This window comes from Tenrec ecaudatus, chromosome 15, assembly GCF_050624435.1.
Source record: "Tenrec ecaudatus isolate mTenEca1 chromosome 15, mTenEca1.hap1, whole genome shotgun sequence".
In the NCBI taxonomy this organism is placed as follows: Eukaryota; Metazoa; Chordata; class Mammalia; order Afrosoricida; family Tenrecidae; genus Tenrec; species Tenrec ecaudatus.
Window position 1 is genome coordinate 65,640,808 of NC_134544.1, and position 23,597 is coordinate 65,664,404.

Genomic DNA, 23,597 nt, shown 5'->3' on the forward strand with positions numbered 1-23,597 from the left:
GCTAAGGCCACAGGGGTGCCAGTTCAAGCAACTGAGCCCAAGTCATAATAGAACCGTGGTGTTGCTTTTCTATACAAGATATGGAATACATTTATTCTTTATGAACATTGTTTGTGATTTGGTGGAAAGCTTACAGAGCAAATTGGTTTTCCATACAACAGTTCATAATTAATCTGCTCATGGCGTTGACGGCACTGCTCACTTTCTTTCCACTTCTGCCCTGTTTCTCTTGGTCCTTGTCTCCTATCCCTTCCTGGCTCTGAGCTCTTCCCCTGAAAAATGCTTCCCTTTGGATTGGTCTATCAGGGAGTCTACCACCTGTTTTCTTTTTTTCTTTTCCACCTCAGTTTTTTCTTCACTTTATTGTTTGACTGAATGGTGAGCCACAGAGATGAGTTTAGTTCCAAGCTTGATTATGAGTACGGCCCATAGTCACAAGGGTCCCACCAGTCTCTCTCAGACCAGTACACCTATATATTCATAATGATTTTTAGTTGCATTCCACATAGTTTCCCATTCTGTCTGGGATTTTCTATGGCGATCCCTTTCAGAAGGGTCAGTAGTGAGACCCGAGCACCATCTAGTTCCTCAGGTCTTGGGATCATGGAGACTGAGACTTCCATGACGCAATAGCCCTTTGAACTAATTGTTTCCTTGTATCTTTGATGTTCTTCACTTGGCTTTGTTCCCTTTGGGTGGAGACCAAGAGTTTCACCTTAGATGGTCACCCACATCCCACCAGTCACTACTCACGAAAGTCGGATGTAAAACATTATCTTTTGGATTGTGTGATGTTACTTGGTCCCTTTGGTATCATCTACAACAATGGGCTTGAGCCCCCAGGCCCGGCGCCCATCAAGGTTTTGGGTTTTGACTAAGTTTTCTAACTTTACCCCGTATATGTTCTATATATCCATGGATGTATTTCTACATAAAAGAGCTTCGAAACATTTGTGAAAGAACTAGAATGAAGAGAAAATGGAATTTTCCACAAACTTTTTGAAGCTTCTTCATATGCATGGATGTTGGTGTTGTTCTGGTTGGTCCCTCGAGTACGTTCCGACGTATATTGACCCTCTGAATGACAGAGTGGAATGCTGCCCGGTCCTGTGCCATCCTCACATTTGTTCTTATATTTGAGTCCATCGATGCAGTCACTGTGTCAATCCATCTTGTCAAAGATCTTCTGTGAAACATATATTGATACGCCTAAATAAAATATTGCTTCTGGGGTTCCAGTCTGCACATGCCTGGGTTTATTCCAAACAGACATGCCTGTGCGATCAGTGTGTAGCTACAGACTAGTTCTCTCTAAGTCTCAGGGCGCCTCCAACAACATCAAAGGCGAGTCCCCAAAGCATCGCTCGATGACCGGCCAACTCAAGAAAGAGCAAAGCTAATGAAGACGATTTTGTAGAATGAGGGATGAGTTTTTAATTTACCAATACTATCCAGAGAGCATTGTGAGTCAGAATTGACTCATGGCAGTGAGGTTTGGAATTTTGACCTAGAGAGCAAGTCCCCATCCAAGCAGTGCCTTTCGAAGGAATCTGTCCTCTTTAAGTCAGAGAGGTCATCCAAGAAAGGTTATGGTCACTCTTTGTGGGGATTCCCAAAGGCTAATCTTGATAGATTTTCTCAGTGATCACAGATGATCACAGAGGATTATTAGGAAGAAGGTGTAAGAAAATTAAAAATTGCACTGGTGAGCAAACTGCCAGAAAAGTTGTAGCAAGGCATTTTCTTCCCGTCACAAGAGTGTGTGTGTTCCCTCATTGAGGCTGGTAAGACCTGTGCGATGAACACTTCACTGGGAAACCTTATTCTGTGCACCCACCTACAGCCCTGGTCATGCCCTTCCAATTTCCTTCTAGTCCTGAAGCGCCACGAACATTGCAAAGGACCGCTTTGGGCTACTGGTGAGGCCCAAACGGCAGTTTTCAGGGGATGGAATTTGAAGAGTGCAAAATTCTTCAGGGATTGCATAGAGAGACTAGGTCAGATGTATATAGACTTACATGGGGAATATGTTGATAAAAACCATAGCGTCACATTTTGATATTTTTGTTTAATAAAGTTTTCTATGATTTTATAGCGACATTTCTTTTTGCTTTCCCTTGTATTCATAAGGGTAGTGTCATTCAATTTCCCATACTTCTTCAGCTTGCATGTCTGTGTATTTTGTCTTCTTTAGTTCACCTGTAATTAAGGTAAAGCCATTTTACCAGTTAATGCACAATATAGCCAATCCTTGTGTTGCTTATATTACTTTTCACTTGACTTTTGCAAAATTGTTAAGTGTTCTGTTTCGCTATTATTTGTCTGAGCTGTCATTTAAAGCACCCGGTTTTTATAGTAGATCAAGATTAAAAATCATAACTCTTCAGAACAGGAGCTGCTAGCTCCACTATTTATAGGCAGTACTCTCCTTTCATAATGTGCTGCTTTGACAAGAAAATCAAATAAGGGGGTCAGCCCACTGCAATTTAGTAAAGGAAATAATGCCTTGTTCTTCGCCCTCTTTGCTTGTTGTCTGGCTCTCCACAGCCCCAAGACGGGTATCGGATGGTGCAGCAGTTCCAGTTTCTGGGCTGGCCGATGTACCGGGATACTCCAGTGTCCAAGCGCTCCTTCCTGAAGCTCATCCGCCAGGTGGACAAGTGGCAGGAGGAGTACAACGGTGGAGAAGGCCGCACCGTGGTGCACTGCCTGTAAGTGCTGAGATGACAGTGTGCCGGGAGTCAGCTCTGACCCCCCGTTCGTTCTTTCATTTCTCTGTACACGGAAAAGGAATAAGCATACCTTTCTTTCGCATCTCTACCCCAGGAGAAGAAATCAGTAGATCTGGATGGAAGGAGATAGAGGGTTTATTAGGATCTGTCCCCTCATGAGTGTTTCATTCACTTTGCAGCAAACAAGATGTGCACATTTCACCTTCCCCTGGTGTATCTCATCCATCAAAATAAGCACTGCTCCTGCCATTGGAACCCAAAAGGAAATCTGGGGAATTCCTACCAGCTTCTGGGAACCAACTGGTAGGCTTTCAGGAATTTTGCAAGCTGGTCGTCAGACTGGTGGCAGCATGGAATCACCCATGATCGGAGTGTTTGCACCCCAAACCCACTGCCATCGAGTCTGCTCCACCTTATGTCAACTCTGTGCAGGATTTCGGAAACTAGAGCCGTTTTCTGGGACAGACAGCGTATCTTTCCCCCGAGGAGCACAATATGTATTTGTCACCAGCCTGGAAGTTAGCAGCCCAGTGCCTAACCCATAGAGCCACAAGGGTTCCGTATATACACTGCAGAAATCAGCAAGTGCTACAGTGCTGCCTTCTGCACTACCCAGTTGGCCAGCAGCAAAATACCGAGTGAGCCCATGAAAAACCATGTTAGTGGATTCAAAGGAACTTCCTCTTTTTTACTTTGTGATTGGTGTGTGTGTGGGGGGGGGTGTCTGGCAACGTGGGAGGATTTGGTTAGACCAGTGGTCCCTGAAGTGTGCTCTCCATGCCAGCTGTGTTAGCACTACCTGGGATCTTGTAAGAAATGTCAGTCGTTCATGTCAGGCTTCACCCAGCCCTGGGACTCTGGGAGTGGTACCTGGAGGACCAGCCCTCAGGACTTTCGGATACTCTAAAACTGGAGACTAGCTCCTATAGAACAGTGAATTGACACCTTAGTGAGTTAGGCAGTAGAACTGTTAGAGGAACTCTTGAAGATGAAACAAAAGGCCCATGCCCAGGCTGCACCCAACCAACTAAATCAACATTTCTGAAGGTGGGGCTCAGACATTTTGATTGGCATATAATGCATGTATCATACAACTCAATATTTCAGTCCAGCAGCATTTTTTTAATCATTCACATTATTCAATGTGCAGCCAATGCTGAAAACCACTGAATAAAGGGAGCCACATTTTTTAAAAGCATTTTCACCTGCATTTCCGCATTGGCAATAATAAGTAGCTAATCAACCATCTGGAAGGGGCTGAATGGAACAGGCAATTAAAAAGTCATGGGAGTTAGGGAAGATGTTTAGAGAATTTGTGGAAACTTAAAGCATAAGTACATGTCAATCTTCATTGGAGTGTCATTAGCAATACATAGTTAAGATCTCTCTCGATTTGAAGTGGAAATAAAATTTTACTGTGAGCAGACTAACCCTAGCAAAAATCGCAGATTTGGTTAAAGGCTTGGCCTTCTCTCCTTTTGATGCCTGTGTCTCAGGTACTGCCACTCCCAGCCAGCTCCCAGGGCCCCAGGAAGCCTCCCTGGGCCCCCTGAGTCCTGCCTGCTCCTTAGACTCTACCCTGCCTCTCCCCCAGATCAGAGTGTGGTGACATTAGCTTTTCAGGAAGCTGAGGTTCCCTTGTCTTCATACTTGTTCTCAACCAGAGGTCCCAACCCTTATCTTCTAGAAAACTGCTTTATTCCCCACAGGTCCTGACTGGTCCACCCTTCCCTCTCCTGATAGCACTACTGGAAAATGCAAGAGTTCACATGGCCATTTCTGTCTATTTAAGTCTAGATGTCATTTCTGATTGGATTAAGGGGGTCACCACACTTGGCCACACAATACCAGCAAGGAACATGGATCTTTTAGGATCTGTGTTTTAACTGCTGGGGCTTTTTGAGGGGGCAGGGGGATGATAAAAATAGTCTATCAAACTATGCATTTCTGAAAAACAGTGATGAACGCATGAGCCACCACATGACATGGAAGGACCTAGGAACCATTACGCTGAGTGAAGTAGGTCAATCACAAAAAGACAAATATGGGATGAGTCTAGTACTATAAGAAGAAACATCAATTAAACAAACTTTAGGAGCCAATTTCTGAACAAAAGTTGAGAAGGCTGCCTGCCAGCCATTATCCATACATCACCTCCCTTTTGCACACTTCCTAAGAGCCAGCTTGGAGGAGGAGACCTCACATTGTCCATGGTTGCTCCTTCCAGAAGTGGGAAATGGGATATGTCCATCCACTTGAGGCTGTACAGCATCAAGACAAGGCTGGGGCAAATACAATGCCCCCCGCCACACACAGGAAGGGAAAAGGAATATTGCCAGAAAACCAAGCTAAGACCAGGGGAGGGGACCGTCTATATGTTGCAGGAGACGCTGATAGTTCTATTGGTAAGAATGGTGGAGAGAAGTAATCTCACATGGAGAAGGGATGCTAAACAGTGATTGTAGGGAACCTAGGGGGACAATAGTCCATATTTTATGTCCCTTGGAAGACACAACAAATACATTCTACCCAACCTTCAATGAAGCACACCATGGACTAAGCACGATGATGATTGTGAACCCTGATGTTACAGGCAGCATGGCATAACAGGGCTATACCAGAAGGACTTAACGTAGAGGCCCGGCTGAATGAACTGAGCCCTGCCTCGGAGTTGCCTGCACCCTTGGACTGAGCACTGGGGTCCTTGGATGAGAGAGGAAGCAGAGAGTGCTGACCCAGGACAGTGGAAGATGGAGGTCATTGGACCTTGGGGGGAACCCCCGGCTTGGTGGAAAGGGACCCAGAATCTCCATATACATAGTACCTTAATGCCGACCTCACAGTGACATGACAGGTTTCCACCTGCCCGGCAAGGATCTGCACTTGGAAGAATTGATCCAGCAAAGTCCTCTGGCACCAATCCCCATAGTTCGAGTAAACAGCACAATCGAATGGGAGATCGAACTCTGAAGGGCAACAACTCCGAGCTTATGGCTCAAGGTGGAAATATACTCCTGGACTCCTCATACAGACAGTGTCCAAAGGGCTGAGTCATTGGGAAAACTGACATGTTATCAGGACAATGGCTTTATACCCCAGGCAATGATTGACAGTGTTGTACTTTTTTGTTTCTATGGGGTTGGTTTGTTTGCTTTCTGGTTGGTTTGCTGCTGTTTTGTGTGTCGTTGATCTTATGGGGTTTGGCTTTGTCATATTACAGAGTCGTGCATATCTCATGGACATGCAGATTGGTTTCGTGCTCCTATTTAACTCTAGCCCCTATCCAAGAACAGTTCGTTCTGATCACATGGCCCTGCTCACAAGGTCCTCCATGAAATGCTCACTGAAGACAAGAGAGCTGCAGCAAGTGTAATGAAGAAAGCAGAGAGTGCCCAGCTGCCCATTGGAATAGCGTCTGGGGTCTTAAAGGCTTGTAGTCAAACAAGCAGACATCTCAGCAAGGAGTCAACAAAATCAACGTGGAAGAAGCACACAGTTTGTGGTCCAATGATAACTAAAACAAAATTCAAATATGATCAAGGGAAAAGTATCAGAGCCAAAATTATGAACCCAATTGGTAGAACACTCTGGAGGACAGTGGGAGCACAAAAACCATCTGCAAAATAACTAGTTAGATTAAGTCACTAGCAGACCCCCATGAGCCACAGGCAAGGGTCTTGAACAGCCTTACTGTCAGACGGAGGTCACTGTAATCTTGATTGTGAGGGATCAAACTAGGTACTTGGTCAGCTGACCTCCCTATTGACCCAACCTGAATTAGTTCTAGGTGCAAGCATCTCTTGAGTGTCCCATGACAGAAAATTACTTCCTTGGCTTTTTTAAAGATTGAAGATGGTCTTTTCTTTCTTACTCATTATTTATATTTTTGTCTTAATATTATTATTATTTTATCCTTACAACTTTATGTCAGCCTTGTTTTTTATGGTTTCTATTGTTTTCCCTGTTTGTCAAGCACAGGAGGAGTGGATGCATAGAGATAATAACTGATGCAAGGGTTTACAGGGGCTGTGATGGTGGGGGGTGGGAGATAGGGAGGGTGAGGGGATTTCAGGTGTAAACAGTGAAGGCAGCATGGGGGAGGGAGCACTAGAACTGATTGTGATTACAGACCTCATTTTACAGGAGATTTCACCATGGAAGGAAAAAGTGTTCTAAAAATGACTGTGGTGATGATTGTACAATTATTCTTGATATGATTGAACTATTTAATTGTAGGAATGTGGATTGTATGCCAATAAATATAAAAAGAGAAAAAATTTAAGTCCATCTATGCCTGGAAAAATGTAAAAAGAGAAAAAATTTAAGTTCATCTATGCCTGGAGTCCCCAGCATCTAGAGTAGGATTGTAATGTGTTTCCCTTCCCAGGTTTCGCAGCATTTTAGCCAGGGCCAGTGCTTTAACCTGAGGTCTAAAATCTAGAGGAGTTTGAGATACCAGGGCAAGTACGATGAGTGTGAGACACAAAGCAAGACCCTGCCCAGGCCCCTTCAGTTACTGCACCTTGCAGATAACCGCTGACTGTACTTGTCCGGGAGACCACTGTCACCCTAGAACTGAAAGGATTGTGTGTTGACCCATTTACTACAGAAGACAGGTAGCTGTTTCTCAGCTGTCCTAGCTGGGGACATCTGCTCTTTCAGCTCTCTTGCATGTCCAACAACCCTTTTTCCTACTGAGACAACCTTAACTTTTTTGGGGGGGACTCCTTCTCTCCCACTTTACTGTCCTTGTGGGTCTCAGACCACCACCACCACTTGCTTTCTTGGGCCATTAAATATGGGTTTGTGACTCAGGCCTAGGCAAAACATTTATTTTTAAGTTTATAACTCTTGAAGCTGAGAGTTTAATTTGACTAGATTCGGCTTGGTTTTTCCTCAGAGATGAGAAACAAAGTTAGTTGAAATTGGTACGTCTGGTAATCAACAGTGCTTTGATTCAGTACAATACAGTAATTTCCTCTGAGTTAAGAACATCACACTCAGCATAATGTAGCACCACCTAATGGCTGTGGACTGAGAGTTTCTCTGCCTAGAGACACAAATGACTGATGCTTTGAATTGAGTGGCTCCTGATGAGGCGTTCTACTCTGGTAGAGTTAAAGGTCTTGGACACCCAGTGAAGCAGTTCTCTTCCATCTTGTGAGGTCACTATGAGTCAGAATTAACTCCATAGAAATGAGGGTTGGTTGGTTGGTTGGTTTGCTTGAGTTATGTGTGCTCTAGGTAAACCAATAGTTAGTGGGGAATTATTTTCTTTATGTATGACTTCCATCTAAAAACACAGAAGAAATGATAGAATTAAGATATCATTTTACAATACTTGAAAAAATTATGGATGTAGATAATAATCAAGGATAGCTTCTTAAAGCAGATGAAAAACAGATCAAGAAAAGCAATGTAACATGTGACCATGGGCTTATCAGAGATTTATTAAATGAAACACTAAATTCTAACCATAAAGGAAACTCTTGGCAAAGTGGCTTTTATCACAATTAAACGCAATCTTCTACTTGTCAAAAAACAGAGTAGAAGAAAGTTTACATGCTGCATGGAGTTGACAGAGGTCTCAGAGCTAGAATGTCTGTGAAAGTCAATAGGAAAAAGAAAGGCAAGCCAGTTCTTTAAAGGGAGTGAAGGAATGCACAGGCGCTGCATTGTAAAGGACATCCGGAGAGGAAGGAGTATCATTAGTTTTTCAAGATAACATGCATTAATTCCAGGATTAGATACCATGGCATCGACAGAACATCTGGAGATTCAAAAACAAACGAGTCGGTGATGGTACCAAGTGTTAGTGAAGAAGTGCCGTAGCTGGAACTCCCACCCGCTGCATAAAAAGTTCTAAGGACTTTCAAACTCTTTTAGAGCATCTCCAAAACAAAAGAATTGCCAAAACCAAACTCACTGCCATCAAGTCAGTGCCTACTCGTGGCGACCTTATAGGGCAGGGTACAATTGCTTCTGCGCGTCTCTAAAACTAACTGTGTGTGGGAGTAGCAAGCTTTGTCTATCTCCTGAGGAGCAGCTGGTGGTTTCAAACTGCTGACCCTGTGGATGGCAGACATTACGCCACCTACTAAAGTTAAATCCACACTTTGAGCTCTCCGCTTCTCTGTATGTGTCTGATCGGAGCATGTCGTACAAAGCATGCTTATAGCCACTTATGATGCATAACACTGGGACTCTGCTCAAATCGCCATCACCCATTGCATAAATAAATGGTACGTAAATGGTTCTCCTGTGGCTATCACTGAGTAAAAGAAGCCCAACTCAGTGAAGTTTATGCTATATCATTCCATTTATACAAAGTTTTAAAATAGGTGAAAGGAATCTATGATACTAGCAGTAAGAACAGAGACTGACTGCCTTTGATGGTATTGACGACACTGGTGAAGTTCACTCATAAGGAAGGTTAGGAAAATGTTTGGGAGGTAATCATGGTCTGTATCGTGATCTGGATTGTGATCACATGAGGTGCAGATGTATAAAAATTTATCAAAATGTGCGTTTACTGGTTGTAGGCTGACTCTACATTGTCTGGAAAGCTGATTTGGCACTCTATATGGACCCAGCAAGCTGAGAGTTAAGCGTCGTGGTCTATCTTCAAATAGGAAGAGCAAGCAGCTATCGTGTGCCAACCAATCAGTCAAGGTCAAATTCTTACCAAGTCCTGCAGCTAACTGCTGCTCTAGAAAACACAGAGGAACGGGGTAACTGATGCTAAGAAACACTCGGGATGCAGCACCTCTGCAGGGCAATGCCAAGGAAAAGGAGAGTGTGGAGACACATCTACAGAGTAAAATACCTTGTAAGACTTCACTAACCAATGACCGCATGTCGACCTGGAGAAAACAATTGTAAGAAAATGTCTGAAGCAATCTGGGAAACTGGAAAACTGACTAGAGTCTTGATTATATTAAAAGATGGTTTGCTTGTTTATTTTAGACATGATAGTGATATTACAGTTATTTTAAAATGTCATAAAATATAACAGACAGAGCCCACAGCTCCTTGGGGATGTGGTTCATGCCAGAGCTGGTGCAGGGAACATGCAGGAAGCACCGGGGACAGACATGGTTACAACGAGTAAGGGGGAAATGGATGTGGGCTGGCCAGCAGAGGACAGGATTCGAACTGATGGCACTCCTACTGGCCCAGGCTAGCATGTTTTGAGAAACAAATGTACTATTGGAAATTAACTCATAGAATAAAAGTAGTAGCTATCTTCCATACTTACATCAATAAATAATACTTTTTAATAAATCGGCAAATATTTTAAGGAGGCAGATGCTAGGTGAGGTATGTATTCACTGAAAACGCACTACAATGGTACCTGCCAACAGAAACACACAAGGCGCTGTTGCAACGTCCGTCTGCTGGGGCCATTGCAGAAATGGCACAGGGGGCCATGCTGGTTCTCATCTGGGTACATGTGAGCTGCGTGGCAAGCGCTGCGGCACACGTACTTGCTTTGTTTGCACTAGAACACCAGGTGAGCGTCTCTTGCCTCTGAGGCCTGCGTCACGATGGGCTCACCTGGAGCTTGTGAGGGAGGTAGGATGTGACGATCAAAGTGCTCAAACGATTTCATTTCTTTCCTGACAGAAACGGAGGGGGCCGCAGCGGGACGTTCTGTGCAATCAGCATTGTCTGTGAGATGCTGCGGCCCCAGAGGGCGGTTGACGTCTTCCACGCCGTGAAGACACTGAGGAACAATAAGCCCAACATGGTGGATCTTCTGGTAGGCACCTGCCCCGCTGCCAACTAGAGCATTTCCCTGGGAGCCCGAGGTTTCGGCCAGGGTTCAGGTTTGCAGGGTAACGTGACCCAAAGGAAGATAGATAAAGCATCGTGTAATCGCTTCATTTGTATGGGATTTCTCTCCCTTTCGTCTGCTCCCTCTGTCGGCTTTTTCACAAGGAGACTTTGTCTCCACTTGTTTGAAATATGGAAATAGTTGAAGCTCAGAAGTGCACGTCCTTATTAATTTTCTCTCCTGGCAGTGCCTTCCACGTGGCTAAGCACTTAGTCTTCCTGGAAAAGAAAGAATCACAGCAAATGCAGTGCCAGATCCCAAATTATATATTTTATAAATAGCTTAATCACCTAATATTTATCAAAGCTGTGCATTGTAGTTTGACATCCAGAATATTGCATTTAATTACGGTGGCCGTATCTGAGAAAGGGATTAAAGGAGTTGCGAAACAAAGGACGATGTGCAATAATTTTCTTAGAGGGTTTCATGAAATCTCTTTTTATGTGGAGCTGCGGAAATACCAACCACTGTGACTCAAGAGCAGCAGGACAGCTCAAAGGAGAAAGCTTTGGGATGGTGTTTTATATGTCTCTGCCAGGGGAGAGAGGACCCGCCGAATGCTGTAGGACTAGGCCCGCGGCTGGAGGAGGACCTCGGATGGGAGGGTCTGAGGAAGAGATGACCCCGTGCTGACAAGCTCCGCACTCCTGACTCCACAAAATGACAGCCTGGAGTTGAAAATGTTTAAAGGAGGCTTTTTAAGTAAAGTGACTAAACAGGAAAATTGAGATTTATGCTAATGTTAAAAAAAGTAGTCGTGGGCCGTGCATGGTCCCCATCCAAAATTTCAATGCCTATTGAAACCACAGCACAGGCTAGGCAGTGATCCTGGTCCCAATGGTGTCCGTCTCCTGAGACATATCCAACCCTCGTCTCCACAAAGTAGACTATGGGCGTCTGCTTTCCCCCGGATATGTTTCTTCTGTGTGATGAGCTTGTCTGTTTCCAAGAAGCATCATCTTGGTCGGGGAACGTGGCAGAGGAAAGTCTGCTTGGGCATGTGCACACTCTTGGAATCACTAGCAATTACAGCATTGGCTTTTGTGACCAGGAGGAGAGTGCTCCCCAGTTCCTGCCTGCTAATTCCTGTCAGGAGTATAAGTCTACCAAATCCCAAATTCCGATTTAGGTTCTGCTGTTAGTGCAAATTAAATGACCTTGGAAAAATTAATTTGTGCAATTAAATTGTCCTACAAGTCACTTAACTTGCTTTGGTGGCCATTGTTGTTGTTGTGTCTCCCCCAACACAATGTACAACAGAACAAACCAATGCCCAGCCCTGAGCCACCTCCACAATCACCATGCTTGGGCCCATTGTTACTTGGGCCCTTTGTTACAGCCACTGTGTCGGTCCATCTTGAGAGTAGTCTTCTTTTTAGTCTACCAAGCATGGTAGACTTGTCTGCCAAGGTCTCTTCTACCAATGTGTCCAAATTACACGAGAGGAAGTCTCACCATCCTCACTTCGAGGGTGCATTCTGCTGTATTTCTTCTAAAAAGTACAATGTTTTTTCTAATATTTGTTCTATGGCAGTTCACAGTATTCTCACTATTCTTCAACAACACCCTAATTCAAATGTGTCTATCCTTCTGTGGTCTTCCTTATTCATTGTCCAACTTTCACGTGCGTGGGAAGCATTCGCAAATGCCGTGATGTGGGTCAGGCATGCTGTAGTCTCCACAGCGACATGGCTGCTCTTCACATTTTAAAGATTTACTTCATTTATCACTTGATTTCTTGACCGCTGCTTCCAAGAGCATGGGGCCTTCGTTTTGTAAAATAGGGGTCATGTGAGTTGCTTGAGGGGATAATATGTGACAGTGGTTGGACACTGTGCACATGAGAAGTGTCATTGCTGATCGTGTGGCTGTGGCAGACAATCTGAGCAGTGCGGTCTGAGAAGCAGAGGATGGAAGGAGGCGAAGGGGGACTAGCCGCCCGCATTGGTGTGGGGCCTGCCAGGCACCAGGCACTGCTATCCGTGCCTCCCTCTCTCGTGGTCAGCGTCTGGGCGTGGAGGCACTGGACGATGGTTTCGTATCCTGAGTGTGCGGGTCACTGCAGCCAGCTGCTTGTGGCGGCCAGGGAGCCCCTCCCTCGGTGACCGGCCACCGCTGAACGACCTGTCTGCTGGCAGAAGATGTGGGCAAATGCATCTTCCTATACTCTTCCAGTGACTTTACTGGGTGTTTAGCTCCACCAACTAAAGGGCAGGAGGAACTGCTAAACTGTGGTTGGTACTGGACAAAAGCTCCTCTTTCAAAAGAACAGTTTTCCTTTCTCGCTCGCTGCCACCTGCATCAAGCAGGCTGTTAGAAGGGGCCTCCAGGCCTCGTCGCTGGACTCTGGCTGTCGCGTTTGTCACCCATGGGTTTCCATGGGCAGATACCAAAGCTGAACCAAAGGCAACCTCTTGCCCCATCCGGGATCCTGTAATAGCCGGGGTCCGTCCTCAAGGGCATGTAATTCATTGTCAAGAGACAGGAGGATCCCTGGCTGCCCAAACCTCCAAGGGTTAGGATGGGTTTCAGGAGAAAGTGACTTACTGAGGAAGGTAGGAGAGTTTCACAATTTTCTGAGAAAAACCTGTCTGATGAACTTGCCACGGGACATGTTAGCAGGGCAATAGCTAGTATCTGGTGGCTGGAGGAGAGGGTTGAGATGCTCTCCGCAGCTTTGAGCATGCGCAGTTAAAGAAGGGCGCTTGTCTCTGTGTATTTGGTTTTGTCTGTAAGAACAAATTGTATTTAGTTTGATAATCATACATGTGTATGTTGAAGGAGGGAATTAAGTAGCTTAGGTAAGGGTGATAAAAAATAGGTCTGGTTGTACTGGGTGTAAAAGGCCATTGGAGACCTGCGGGGTTTTTCCCTAAGTACAGAACTCAGACTGCCGTACCCTGTAGGTGCATCTTCATAGAAGGAAGCCACGGCAAGTGCCCGCCAGGCTTGGCAAGTGCTTCTGCCCCAGCCAAGCCTCAGACAAAACTAGGAGTGGGCAGACGGTATGTCTTTTTCCACATGTCTTTGCAACTCTTGATTTTCTGAATTGCTCACGAGTTGGATATGTTCCTATACAAAGGTAGCTTCTCCTCAAAAATATACTGTGGTCTCAGAGGCTAAGAAAATTAATTTTTACCTGCTAACATGCTGCTCTGAGTCACCACTTGATCTGGTCATCTTACTTCCATTCCATTCCATTCTAGCACCAGGGTGTTCTCCGTCTGCTCCCGGGCACGGCAGTAATGGCAGAGGACCAGAGACACAGCCCCTCGCTCAGAGAACTTATAACTGGTTTCGAAGACGAAGCATAAGTCTTTCCTGAACTTCACTGTTCTCATCAGCAGAGTGGGGAGAGCAATGCTAAGCACAGTCCAGTCATAGAAACCACATACGGCGTGATTCTGTTTCCAGTAATGCCCGACCATGTCAAGTGTAGACAAATACACAGAGACAGAAAACAGATGATCAGTTGCTAGTAGCTAGCGAAGAGAATGGGGAGTGACTTCTACAGGGAGTGGGGTTCTTCTTGTGGTGCCGAATATAATCTCAGTTTAGATCTCGTGCCATTCTATGAATAATAAAATATGGGCATCTGAATTGCAGCCTTTAAAAGGGTGAATTTGGTGGTGTGTGCATTATCTATCAATAAAGCTCTTATATAAAAACTAATAACATTTGTAAAAACAATAATGATCAAGGGTTCCTTGGGAGCGTCTCTGTTAGGCTGGCCTCATCGGTGATCTCACGACTCCACCTTCACAAATCACTACTCGGACATCGCGCTATCGACCAGGACTGCTGTCAGTACCCCTGGTGTTTCGGTCATCCCACAACAGTCCACCCACGCTATCTGGCCAACTAAAAAGGCCAGGGTTTATCTCTCAGGGCTGGTCGTGGAGAGGAAGGATAAGAGGGACAATTAGCAATTTATATCCATCAAAATTCCAATAAGGAAAATGTAAGGTTTTAGCCAAATAAGTCAAAGAGTATAAGGGAAAACCAAAAGTATTGCTACAGATCATAGAAACTTACGCAAAACTATCAAAATGCGAGGCCCTTGGGGCTTTGTAACCCTGGAAGCACAGGCCCCTTGACCCACAGGCAGCAGCCTCGCTGCTGACAGAAGTCCTGTCCCCTAAGGGAGGGTATGAAGTGACTGGGAAATTCCCATCCTGCCCTCCCACTGCGCTCCTGCAGTGCCCTATGGGGTCAGCTTGCTATCAGCTTGCTACACACCCTCAGCGTTCACAGAGGGCCTAGCTCCTAGAAGAAAGACTAGACCTTTCCTGTCGGTGACAGACTCAGCTCTATCCTAAGCTGACCCTTTCTTCAGAGAATGTATTGAACTCCTCTTACCAAGAGGCTTACAAGCTGAAGAGCACCTGGAGAGGAGTCTGACTGGGGCAGGGGTTGAAGAAGGTTCTGCCACATTTTTAAAGACCTGGATGAGGAAAGTGATGGCCTATCACATCCATTGTCAGAGAACTGTCGCTGTTTCATTTAATGTGATGCTAATTTAGTGGTCTCCTTAGCCACATCGTGTGGTTCACCTGGGGTGACCTCCCTGGGACTATCGAGCCAAACGGTCCTACTGTGATTATTAGTCCTCGGGGACTGCCTCCCCCCTCTTCACCACTGTCAGGGCCAGAGCTGAGAGAGGTTTCCCAATTGAAAGATTTTTTTTCAATTCAGGATCACCCAAAGCAATGAACTTTATCTTGGTCTCGAGCAGCAGGTACAGTGGGAAGAAGACTACATCAACTATTCTCTTTGCATCTCACCTGAGGCCCAGTGGGAAACATTGGCAGTGCCCCACCCCAGCAGGCCCAAGTACTACGGAGCCGGCAGCCTGTGCCCACGGACTCATAACTCATAACTGTGGGCCCGGGCTCCTTCCCTACTGCTCTTCTGGCTTCAGCTCCCTTGCAAGTGTGGAGAGTTTTTAAAGCGCATTTTCACCTTGGAGATGCCCTTTGAGATTCCTCTCTCACCTAGTGGGAACAAGAAGGGTGCTCAGATGGGGGGATCTTGGAGGGAGAATAAGAGACTATTCAGTCCTCCAGGTTGTGACCTTGCCTGAGGACTTGTCCCAATCCTAAAACACTGCTCAAGCCATTTCTTCCATCTGTGCCGAGCTGGCTCACGTTACCCATGCTAGGAGAGCTTGGCCCCCAGGCACCAGTGTTCTTTCCCCCGTAAAGCACAGGACTGCTCATCTGGCTTACTTCTACTCTTCAAAGCAAATGAAGTGCAAAAGGAGATTGTGCAGAAGACAGGCCTGTACCTGGTGATCAAGTGTAATCAGTTTTCAATGTAGGAAAATTTCAGGCATGTATCCAGGTGCTTCGGGGAGGGGACGCCACCATTGATGGCCTTCCTTCCCATTCCCCTTATTTTCCGGATTCAGAAACCATCGTCACAGGATTGCTGCGGGTTGGCAGCTTTCTTTGGAGGGACCGGGTGGGTAGGGAGAACGCATGTTGCAAATGATAGTCACACCAAGACCGGGGCCTGCTGGGCCTTGCAGGCAGCCCTCTGCATCTACAGTAACCACTGTTCTTCCCCAGGGCGTGTCCATGGGTTAAAGGGATGCTTCTTCATAGGCTCTGGAATTAATTCCACAGTTAGATGTGCACAAATCATTCTCATACACCGTGGAATTGGATCTCAAGTTTCCATGGAGGAAAATACCTAACTCCTGGAACTTCAGAAAACTCAGAAAAATGATTGGAGCAACCCACAGCCAACATGCTAGCATGACCTTTTAGTATTTGAAATTTGAATATTTAATGTATTTTTTAATATTCTGAAAATAAAGGTGCTGAATCCTGAAACAATAAATACTAGTAACTAGCTGCCATCCGTTCATTTTCAATTCATGGCAACGCCGAGTGTTGCAGAGCAGGAGGCTCCACAGGGTTTTCAGTGGCCAATTTGTCTGATGTAGACTGCCATGCCTGTCTTCCCAGGTACCTCAGAGTCGACTCAACTGCCCACTTTTCAATTAGCAGCTAAGAGTATGAACAATTTGTACTACTCTGCCATTCTGAAATGAAAAATCCTGGAAGATCAATCAGCCTACAGCCTTATGCAGGATATGGGATGGTTTTCCAGTTCGAGTGTAAGGTGTCAGGGGTAGACACTACTGTGCTTGCTGGCACTCACTGATGGGTGTAGAAGGAGTGATCTGACTGGGAGAAATGACTAGTAGATCACCCATTATTTGCAAGATTGGGCAGTTGAGTGACTTGTGTTTGCCTTTTTGCATATGCTATCAGTCTTGATTCTAAAATAATACCAAGTCTTTAAAGGGATACCAAGTCTTTATACCATAGAATCACAGATTTACAAGCTGGAAGGGAACCTTAGATATGATAAGAAAAAAAAACTTTTGTTTTATAATTGGAGGAACTGACTGCCAATCTCATAAGACTATGGTCTCCTAATAATACTGGAGTAAGTAAATAAATAAATAATACATACATAACATACATTCATACTGGGGCTTAGAACCATAACTGCTTGGAAAATAAATGTGATCAAGAGCGGCTTTAGTCCCCTTTAAAATGAAGGTTTTCCAAGTTTCAGTCCCACCTGCTCCTTCACTGACTTACGAGGCAGGCTCATAGCCTGGCACCAGCAGTCTGCTAGGTGATTTTCCTCATTTGATTTTTGTCAACCTTTTTTGTTGTGGTGAAAATATATATATAAAGTTTCCGTATGTATTATTGCAACATTGCTTACATTCTTCAAGTTGTACCACCATTCTTGCTATCCTTTTCCAAATTGTTCCACACCATTAAGATAAACGGAATGTCCTTAAGCAAAAACTCCCCCTTTCTCTGTCACTCCCTCCCCTGGTAACCATGAATAACCTTTCATTTCCATATATGTACTTATTGCATGAAGTGAAATCATGCAGTGTATATCCTTTTTGGCATGATGTTTTTGATAGTGTAAAGGTTGATCCATCTGTGGTATAAATCAGGACTCTATTTGTCTTGATGGATGAGTAATACACTACTGTATATATATAATATAGAGAGAGATGATAATATATATACATACATACATACATACACACACACACCACCGTTTGCTTCCCCGTTGCTCTGTTGATGGGTATTTCGGTTGTTTCTACGTGTAGCTGCTTGGAAAGTGCTGCCGTGAACAGTGGTTTGCAGGCTTCTGTTTACGCTCCCCTCTCATTCCTTTTGGGTGACACCTACGACTGGATGGCCGTGTCATATAGTCATTCTGCAATCAACTTTCTGAGGAAACACCAAACTGTTTTTAAGAATGGCTGTACCCATTTTACATTCCCACCCACTAGAAGTGAAGTTTCTAGTTTCTCCACAACTTCATCAACATCTCTTGTTTTCTTAGCCATTGTCATTCTAATAAGGGGGAAAGGTCTCCAGGTGGTTTTGATTTGTATTGTCCTCAGGAGCCCTGGGGGTGTAGTTGGTAGATTAGGCATTGGGCTGCTAACCACACGATCAGCAGTTCACAAAGAGCAGCCACTGTGGGCGAAAAGAAGAGTTCTAGGAGATGTACAGTCTGAGAAACCTATCAGGGCAGTTCTACACTCTGCTATCGAGCCCCTGTGAGTTGGCATCTACTCGATGACAGTGAGTGAGATTGACATTGAGCATCTTTGCATAGGACTATTGGCATCTGATTGTTATCTTTGGTTAAATATTTATTCCATTTGTCCATTTTAAAATCGGATTATATGTCTTTTCTTATTCAGTTAGAGATGTTATCTATTTTTAAATTTTGTAAATTTCAATAAATTTTCTATCAAAATACAGTTAGAATTTTGATGGAGGTTGTATTGAATTGATTGACTGCTTTGGATAATATTTACATTTTAGCTCTATGAAGACTTTTGACCTAAAAACACAGAAAACCTAGTTATTTGTATCTTTTATAATCTCTTAGTAATGTGTTATAGTTTTCAATGTACAAGTGTTTTACCTTCCTGGTTAAGTTTGTTCCTAGGTACTTTGTTCTCTAACATGCTATTGTAGTTTTAAAGCTTTCAATATCATTTAAATCCCATAAAGTTCACCATTTTAAAACCTACAGTTCAGTGATTTTTAGTACAGTCACAAAGGTGTACAGCCATCAGTACAAATAAGAGTATAGAACATTTTCTTTACTGCAGAAAGAAGTCACTTCTCAATCCTCCATCTCCAGCCCCTCACAACCATACAAGGAGGCTTCAAAAAGTTCCTGGAAAAACATAATTGAAACATTATAGAATATTTCCACGAACTTTTGAAGACCCCTGCTTCTGTCTCAAGGTAGTTGCTATTCTGTTTCATACAATGCATGGCCTTTGGGATCTGACTTCTACCATGGAGCATACGATTTTTAAGAGTCACGCAGGTCGTAGCAAGTATTACAACTATATTCCTTCTTATGACAATAATATACTACTGTTTATGACTAAGTAACCATAAATAAAACGTCATTTTGTTTACCAGTTTATTTATTGATTGTCACCTGGGGTGTTACTTTTGGGCTACCGTTAATAATGCACTATGAATATTTCCAAGTTTTTATACTAATATTTTCTTGATCATATAGATAGAAGTAAACCGATGCATATGCTAAGTCAATGTTTCGTCATTCAAGGAACTGCCAGGCTGTTTTTAGAAGCGCTCGCCTCGTATGAGGTTTCCATTTTTGTCATAATCTCACCAAAGTTTGTTATTATCTGTCTTTTTTATTTGGGCCAGAAGCTATGACTGTCACTGATTCTTAATCTTGTGGCACCCTCAGTGTATTGAAATAACTGCTTTGTTTACTTTCTGTCATAACCTCTTCAGATTATAAACTTTGGGGGGACTCAGATTGTACATATCTTAAAGTCCTTCCATCTCACCAAAGTGTGTATTGAGTTGAATCAAATACTGAACTAATATCTTGTCATTTATCTCGTTATGAGATCAACATTTGCTCTCATCTATGTGTTAGGTTCTGTGCTAGAGACTTATATACTCTATGCACAGAGAGGAATAAATTATTTGTCTCCAAATAAATAACTCAGACAAACAGGACACTTGGAGAGTACATTTTGGGTTAAAAGGTTATCGGGATCTTAAAGTCGGGGACTAGGCCAAGATATTTGACACTTAACAGGTGCTTTAAATTGTAGTGAGTTGCAGAAATGCTGCTGGCTGGAAACCAAAGGGAAAGCTAGACCAAGTGAAACTGCTTATGCGTATAAAGGACACTCCCTTGCCTTCCTGCCCAAAGGTGAGGGGGTTGGTGTACAGCTAAATGTATTTATGTGCGTAGAGAGTTGTCCAGAACATCCCAGGAAACTAATGAATCTAGCCGGGGAGCACCTGCAGAAGGAAATGCGTTTGTGGTTGTGACATTTGCATTTCTGATTCAAAATTTTTATCAGTATGATTTATTGCATTATTTTTTCAGTAGAAATAGCATTTAGATATTATAGAGCTGTTAACATGCTCCATTTTATTTTCCAGGATCAGTACAAGTTCTGCTATGAGGTGGCTCTGGAATACTTGAATTCTGGCTGACCGCGTCAACAGTTCTACAAGCAAACCCTCTACCACAAAACCAAGACTCTCCTTGCTGGTTGTCTGCATAAATCAAAGACTCCTCAATATGCTTATTTTGCTTTACATAATTGGCTCTTTTTAAGAGCCCGAAAAAGTGTCTATAAAACTGCCTGCACTGCCCAGTTCCCATGGTAACACTGCCACCTGCAGGACCTCACCCAGCACTGCAGTGGTCAGATCCTCTGCCCCCCTGCCGCCGCCTTGGCAGGGCAGCACAGACAGCTGGTCAATCGTAGAGCACAACTATATTCTTATGAAGGAATTTGTACCTTTGGGGTGTTATTTTGTGACCCGTGAACCTTTGTTATTGTTACAGCTGAGTGTACATGTTTGTTCTGTGGAGAATGCTACCTGGAATTATGATAATATATTATTTTAGTTAAGATTTGTATTTTAACACATTGCATAATATAAGCTGATGTAGCTTTCTAGGACTAACAGATAAACACATACTGAACAAAGATGCATTGTACGAGTTGTTATTTCTATCAGATTTATATTGTTTCCAAGGGAAAAGCTTGGAAGAAATTCAGTTCAGAATTGCAAAACTCGATGATCAGATTCCAAGATCTAAAGCTTTTCCATGTGTTTATACTGTAAATATTTTTGATTTCATCAAATTATTTATTCATTAAAAGGAAATTTTGTGAAGCCCAGTGAGTGACAATCATTTTTCTTAAGCCCTGAAAATAATTTACTGCATGATGGTACCTTGTGTGAATTCTCCACTCAATAAATAATGACAGGTGGCAATAGTGGTGTTGCCTTCCTAGGGCCCCAGCACACAGGGGATGGAGGAACAGGCCCCAGCCATCCTGAGAAAGAGATTGTATCTAGGGCGTATTTTCCCAGAGCAGGTACAATTGGGATTTTGGAGAAAGAATTTTTGTCAGTAAGAAATCTTGACCCATATGTAGTCACCTCTTCTGGTGGAGCGCACACAGATGCCGGCGCCCACCGTGGGTTGTACAGGTTATTAGGATGCTGCTCAGACATCCACACAGATAATATCTGACTGTAAGCAATGCCCTCTAGTCTCTGTTTCATCATCTCAATCCATTTGGGATAAAAACGCATCTCTGTATGCCTCACTCGACCCAAACTACGCTTGTGAGAGCAATTTTTAGGGGGTTACAGAACCGAGAGAATACTTAAACAGGACAGATCCTGCTGAAGGAGCCTCAGGATAGAAGGCCAGCATGCTCAATGCCAGTCTGGGGCTGGGACCAACTGGAAGACTTGCACTATCATATGATGCTCAAGTTTTAGCCTATCCTAGATCATTGCTGTTGGACAAAGAACAGTAGCTTTTTTTTTTATATATATACATTTGGGTTTCTTTATTGGGGTGGTGGGGTGGGGAGTGGTGATTCCTAGATAAGAACTTGTGCAAGACACAAATTTATAAGCTAAAGAAGACAGAGTAAATGGGAAAAGATTATTTGACTTTTACTTAATGCCATACTAATTTTTCTAAGTGTAAAGAACCAGTGGTTCTCAACCTTCCTAATGCCGCAACCCTTTAATACAGTTTTTCGTGTTGTGGTGACCCCCAAACATAAAATTATTTTCATTGCTACTTCATAGCTGTAATTTTGCTACTGTTATGAATTGGGCGACCCCTGTGAAAGGGTCGTTCGACCCTCAAAGGGGTCGTGACCCACAGGTCGAGAACTGCTAAACACCCTGAAGGGAACATTTCCATCTCTCAACCTTCCTTGAAGAGTTCTGCACTTTTAAATTTACACTACACCAAGACAGTAGTTTCAATATCCTTGCAGAACTCAAATCATGATTCCTTTCCATGTTTTAGGTTTGTTTTGTGTTTTTAGTTTGGGGTCAAAAGTAATTCTGAAGGGGCAAGATAAGGGCTGTACAGTGGATCGTGTAAGGCTTCCCAAAGGTATTCTTGGGTGCCCTCAAAGAATGAGCCGATACCTTATTGCAATGGGAAAACAATCCGTGTTAAAGGTTCTCGGCCTTGATCTCACGAATAGTGTCTGATTTTCTTAAAGCATCTTCCTAATAAACCCCTGGATTATCCTGTGTGCTTCAGTGAGGCTTATCAAGAGCACCCTTTCGAATTGAAAAAAGAGTCACCTAAACCTTCAGAATTGACTTTTCTGCCTTGACGGTAACTGACTCAGCAGATCCCTTCATACGTCACTGTGTGATTACGCCGTATATTGAAGGTGCTCTAGTGAGACTGAGACAAGTGTAATCCTGAGGGACATTGCAGCCCTTCATTGATTGCAGGAACATGTTTAAACCAGTTTCCTTTGGAATAAACGCATCTGTAGATGCTAGAACATGTGTAGCAGTACTTTTTATTTACCTGCATATTCTGTGCCTGACACTGTGCAAGGCACTTTCCCATCTGAAAAAACAACCTCCCCAACTGAGACAGGTGGAGCTTTGGATGGAGCATGTGTAGAGTCTGTGCAATAGATTAGGACTACATTTCCCAGAACCTCTTGCTACCTACCCCCTTGGAGGTCACTACACTGAACATTTGATTTCCCTCCCATTATAATTGGTGGGTATGGATTCCTTGTGGTGAACTGGTTGACGGTTCAAAACCACTAGCAACTCCTCAGGAGAAAGACTGGACTTTCCACTCCGGTAAACAGTTCCAGTGTCAGAAACCCGTAGGACTCACTGAACCAGCATTGACTTGAAGGCAGTGAGTGAGTGAGTGATCATTGGCAACCAACCTAATGGTTAGCAGCCCAATGCATCACCAATATACCACCAGGTTTCCTCAGGTTATGATCTGCAAGGTAAAGTCCCAAAGAGCCTTGGAGAAAAAGGTTGTGAAGATCTGCAGTGTCCTCTTAATCACTTAACATCTTTAGCAAAGTCCTGATTAGCATAGACACCTGAGGTCAGAGAGAGCTACTCAAAAGGGTTAGAGAAAACAATAGAATCTAACCACCCCCCTTGGAATTTCTACTCAAGCAATCCAAAAAAAACCTAGCAAAACTGCTTAGCAGGAGCTCACGGGCTGTAAATGGTTACAAAAGTGGACTGCCTCATGACTCTTTCAGGGAGTGGCAGGTAGACTTCAACTACCAGTATTTCATTTAGCAGCCAACGCTCCCATTGCACGGCCAGGGCTAACATGCTTCCTGTCCCCAGTGCGGAGACTACCCAGAGGGTTTTACTCTAAGAATGGGACAGAATAAACCCTGATATAGCTGTGCTTCTGCCTAGCAAGCTTTACTGATTTAAAAAAATTTAATGAAAGGATCAAACTATTTCTAAGTAACAGTGCATCGCAGAACAAAACTCAATAATATTTATGATAATATGAAAATACCCAATACCCAACAAAATAAAATGCATAACATCTGGCATCCAATTCAAGTTACCAACTAAAAAATTCATTACCATTGAGTCAATTCTGACTTAGGGTTTCCAAGACTG

At 43.7% G+C, this 23,597-nt stretch overlaps 1 protein-coding gene across 7 annotated transcripts in view; it reads left to right on the forward strand.

Annotated features, from left to right (window-relative positions):
- PTPRM (protein tyrosine phosphatase receptor type M) overlaps positions 1 to 20,822 on the forward strand; it is a 901,381-nt gene extending 880,559 nt beyond the window's left edge. For all 7 annotated transcript variants that reach the window (XM_075533118.1, XM_075533119.1, XM_075533122.1 and 4 more), the window contains 3 exons: positions 2,548 to 2,711; positions 10,359 to 10,494; positions 20,076 to 20,822. In XM_075533118.1, coding sequence (XP_075389233.1) covers positions 2,548 to 2,711; positions 10,359 to 10,494; positions 20,076 to 20,129 — 354 coding nt within the window. In that variant the 3' untranslated portion in view covers positions 20,130 to 20,822. The remainder of the gene's footprint in view (positions 1 to 2,547; positions 2,712 to 10,358; positions 10,495 to 20,075) is intronic.
- Positions 20,823 to 23,597: the final 2,775 nt, after the last annotated feature.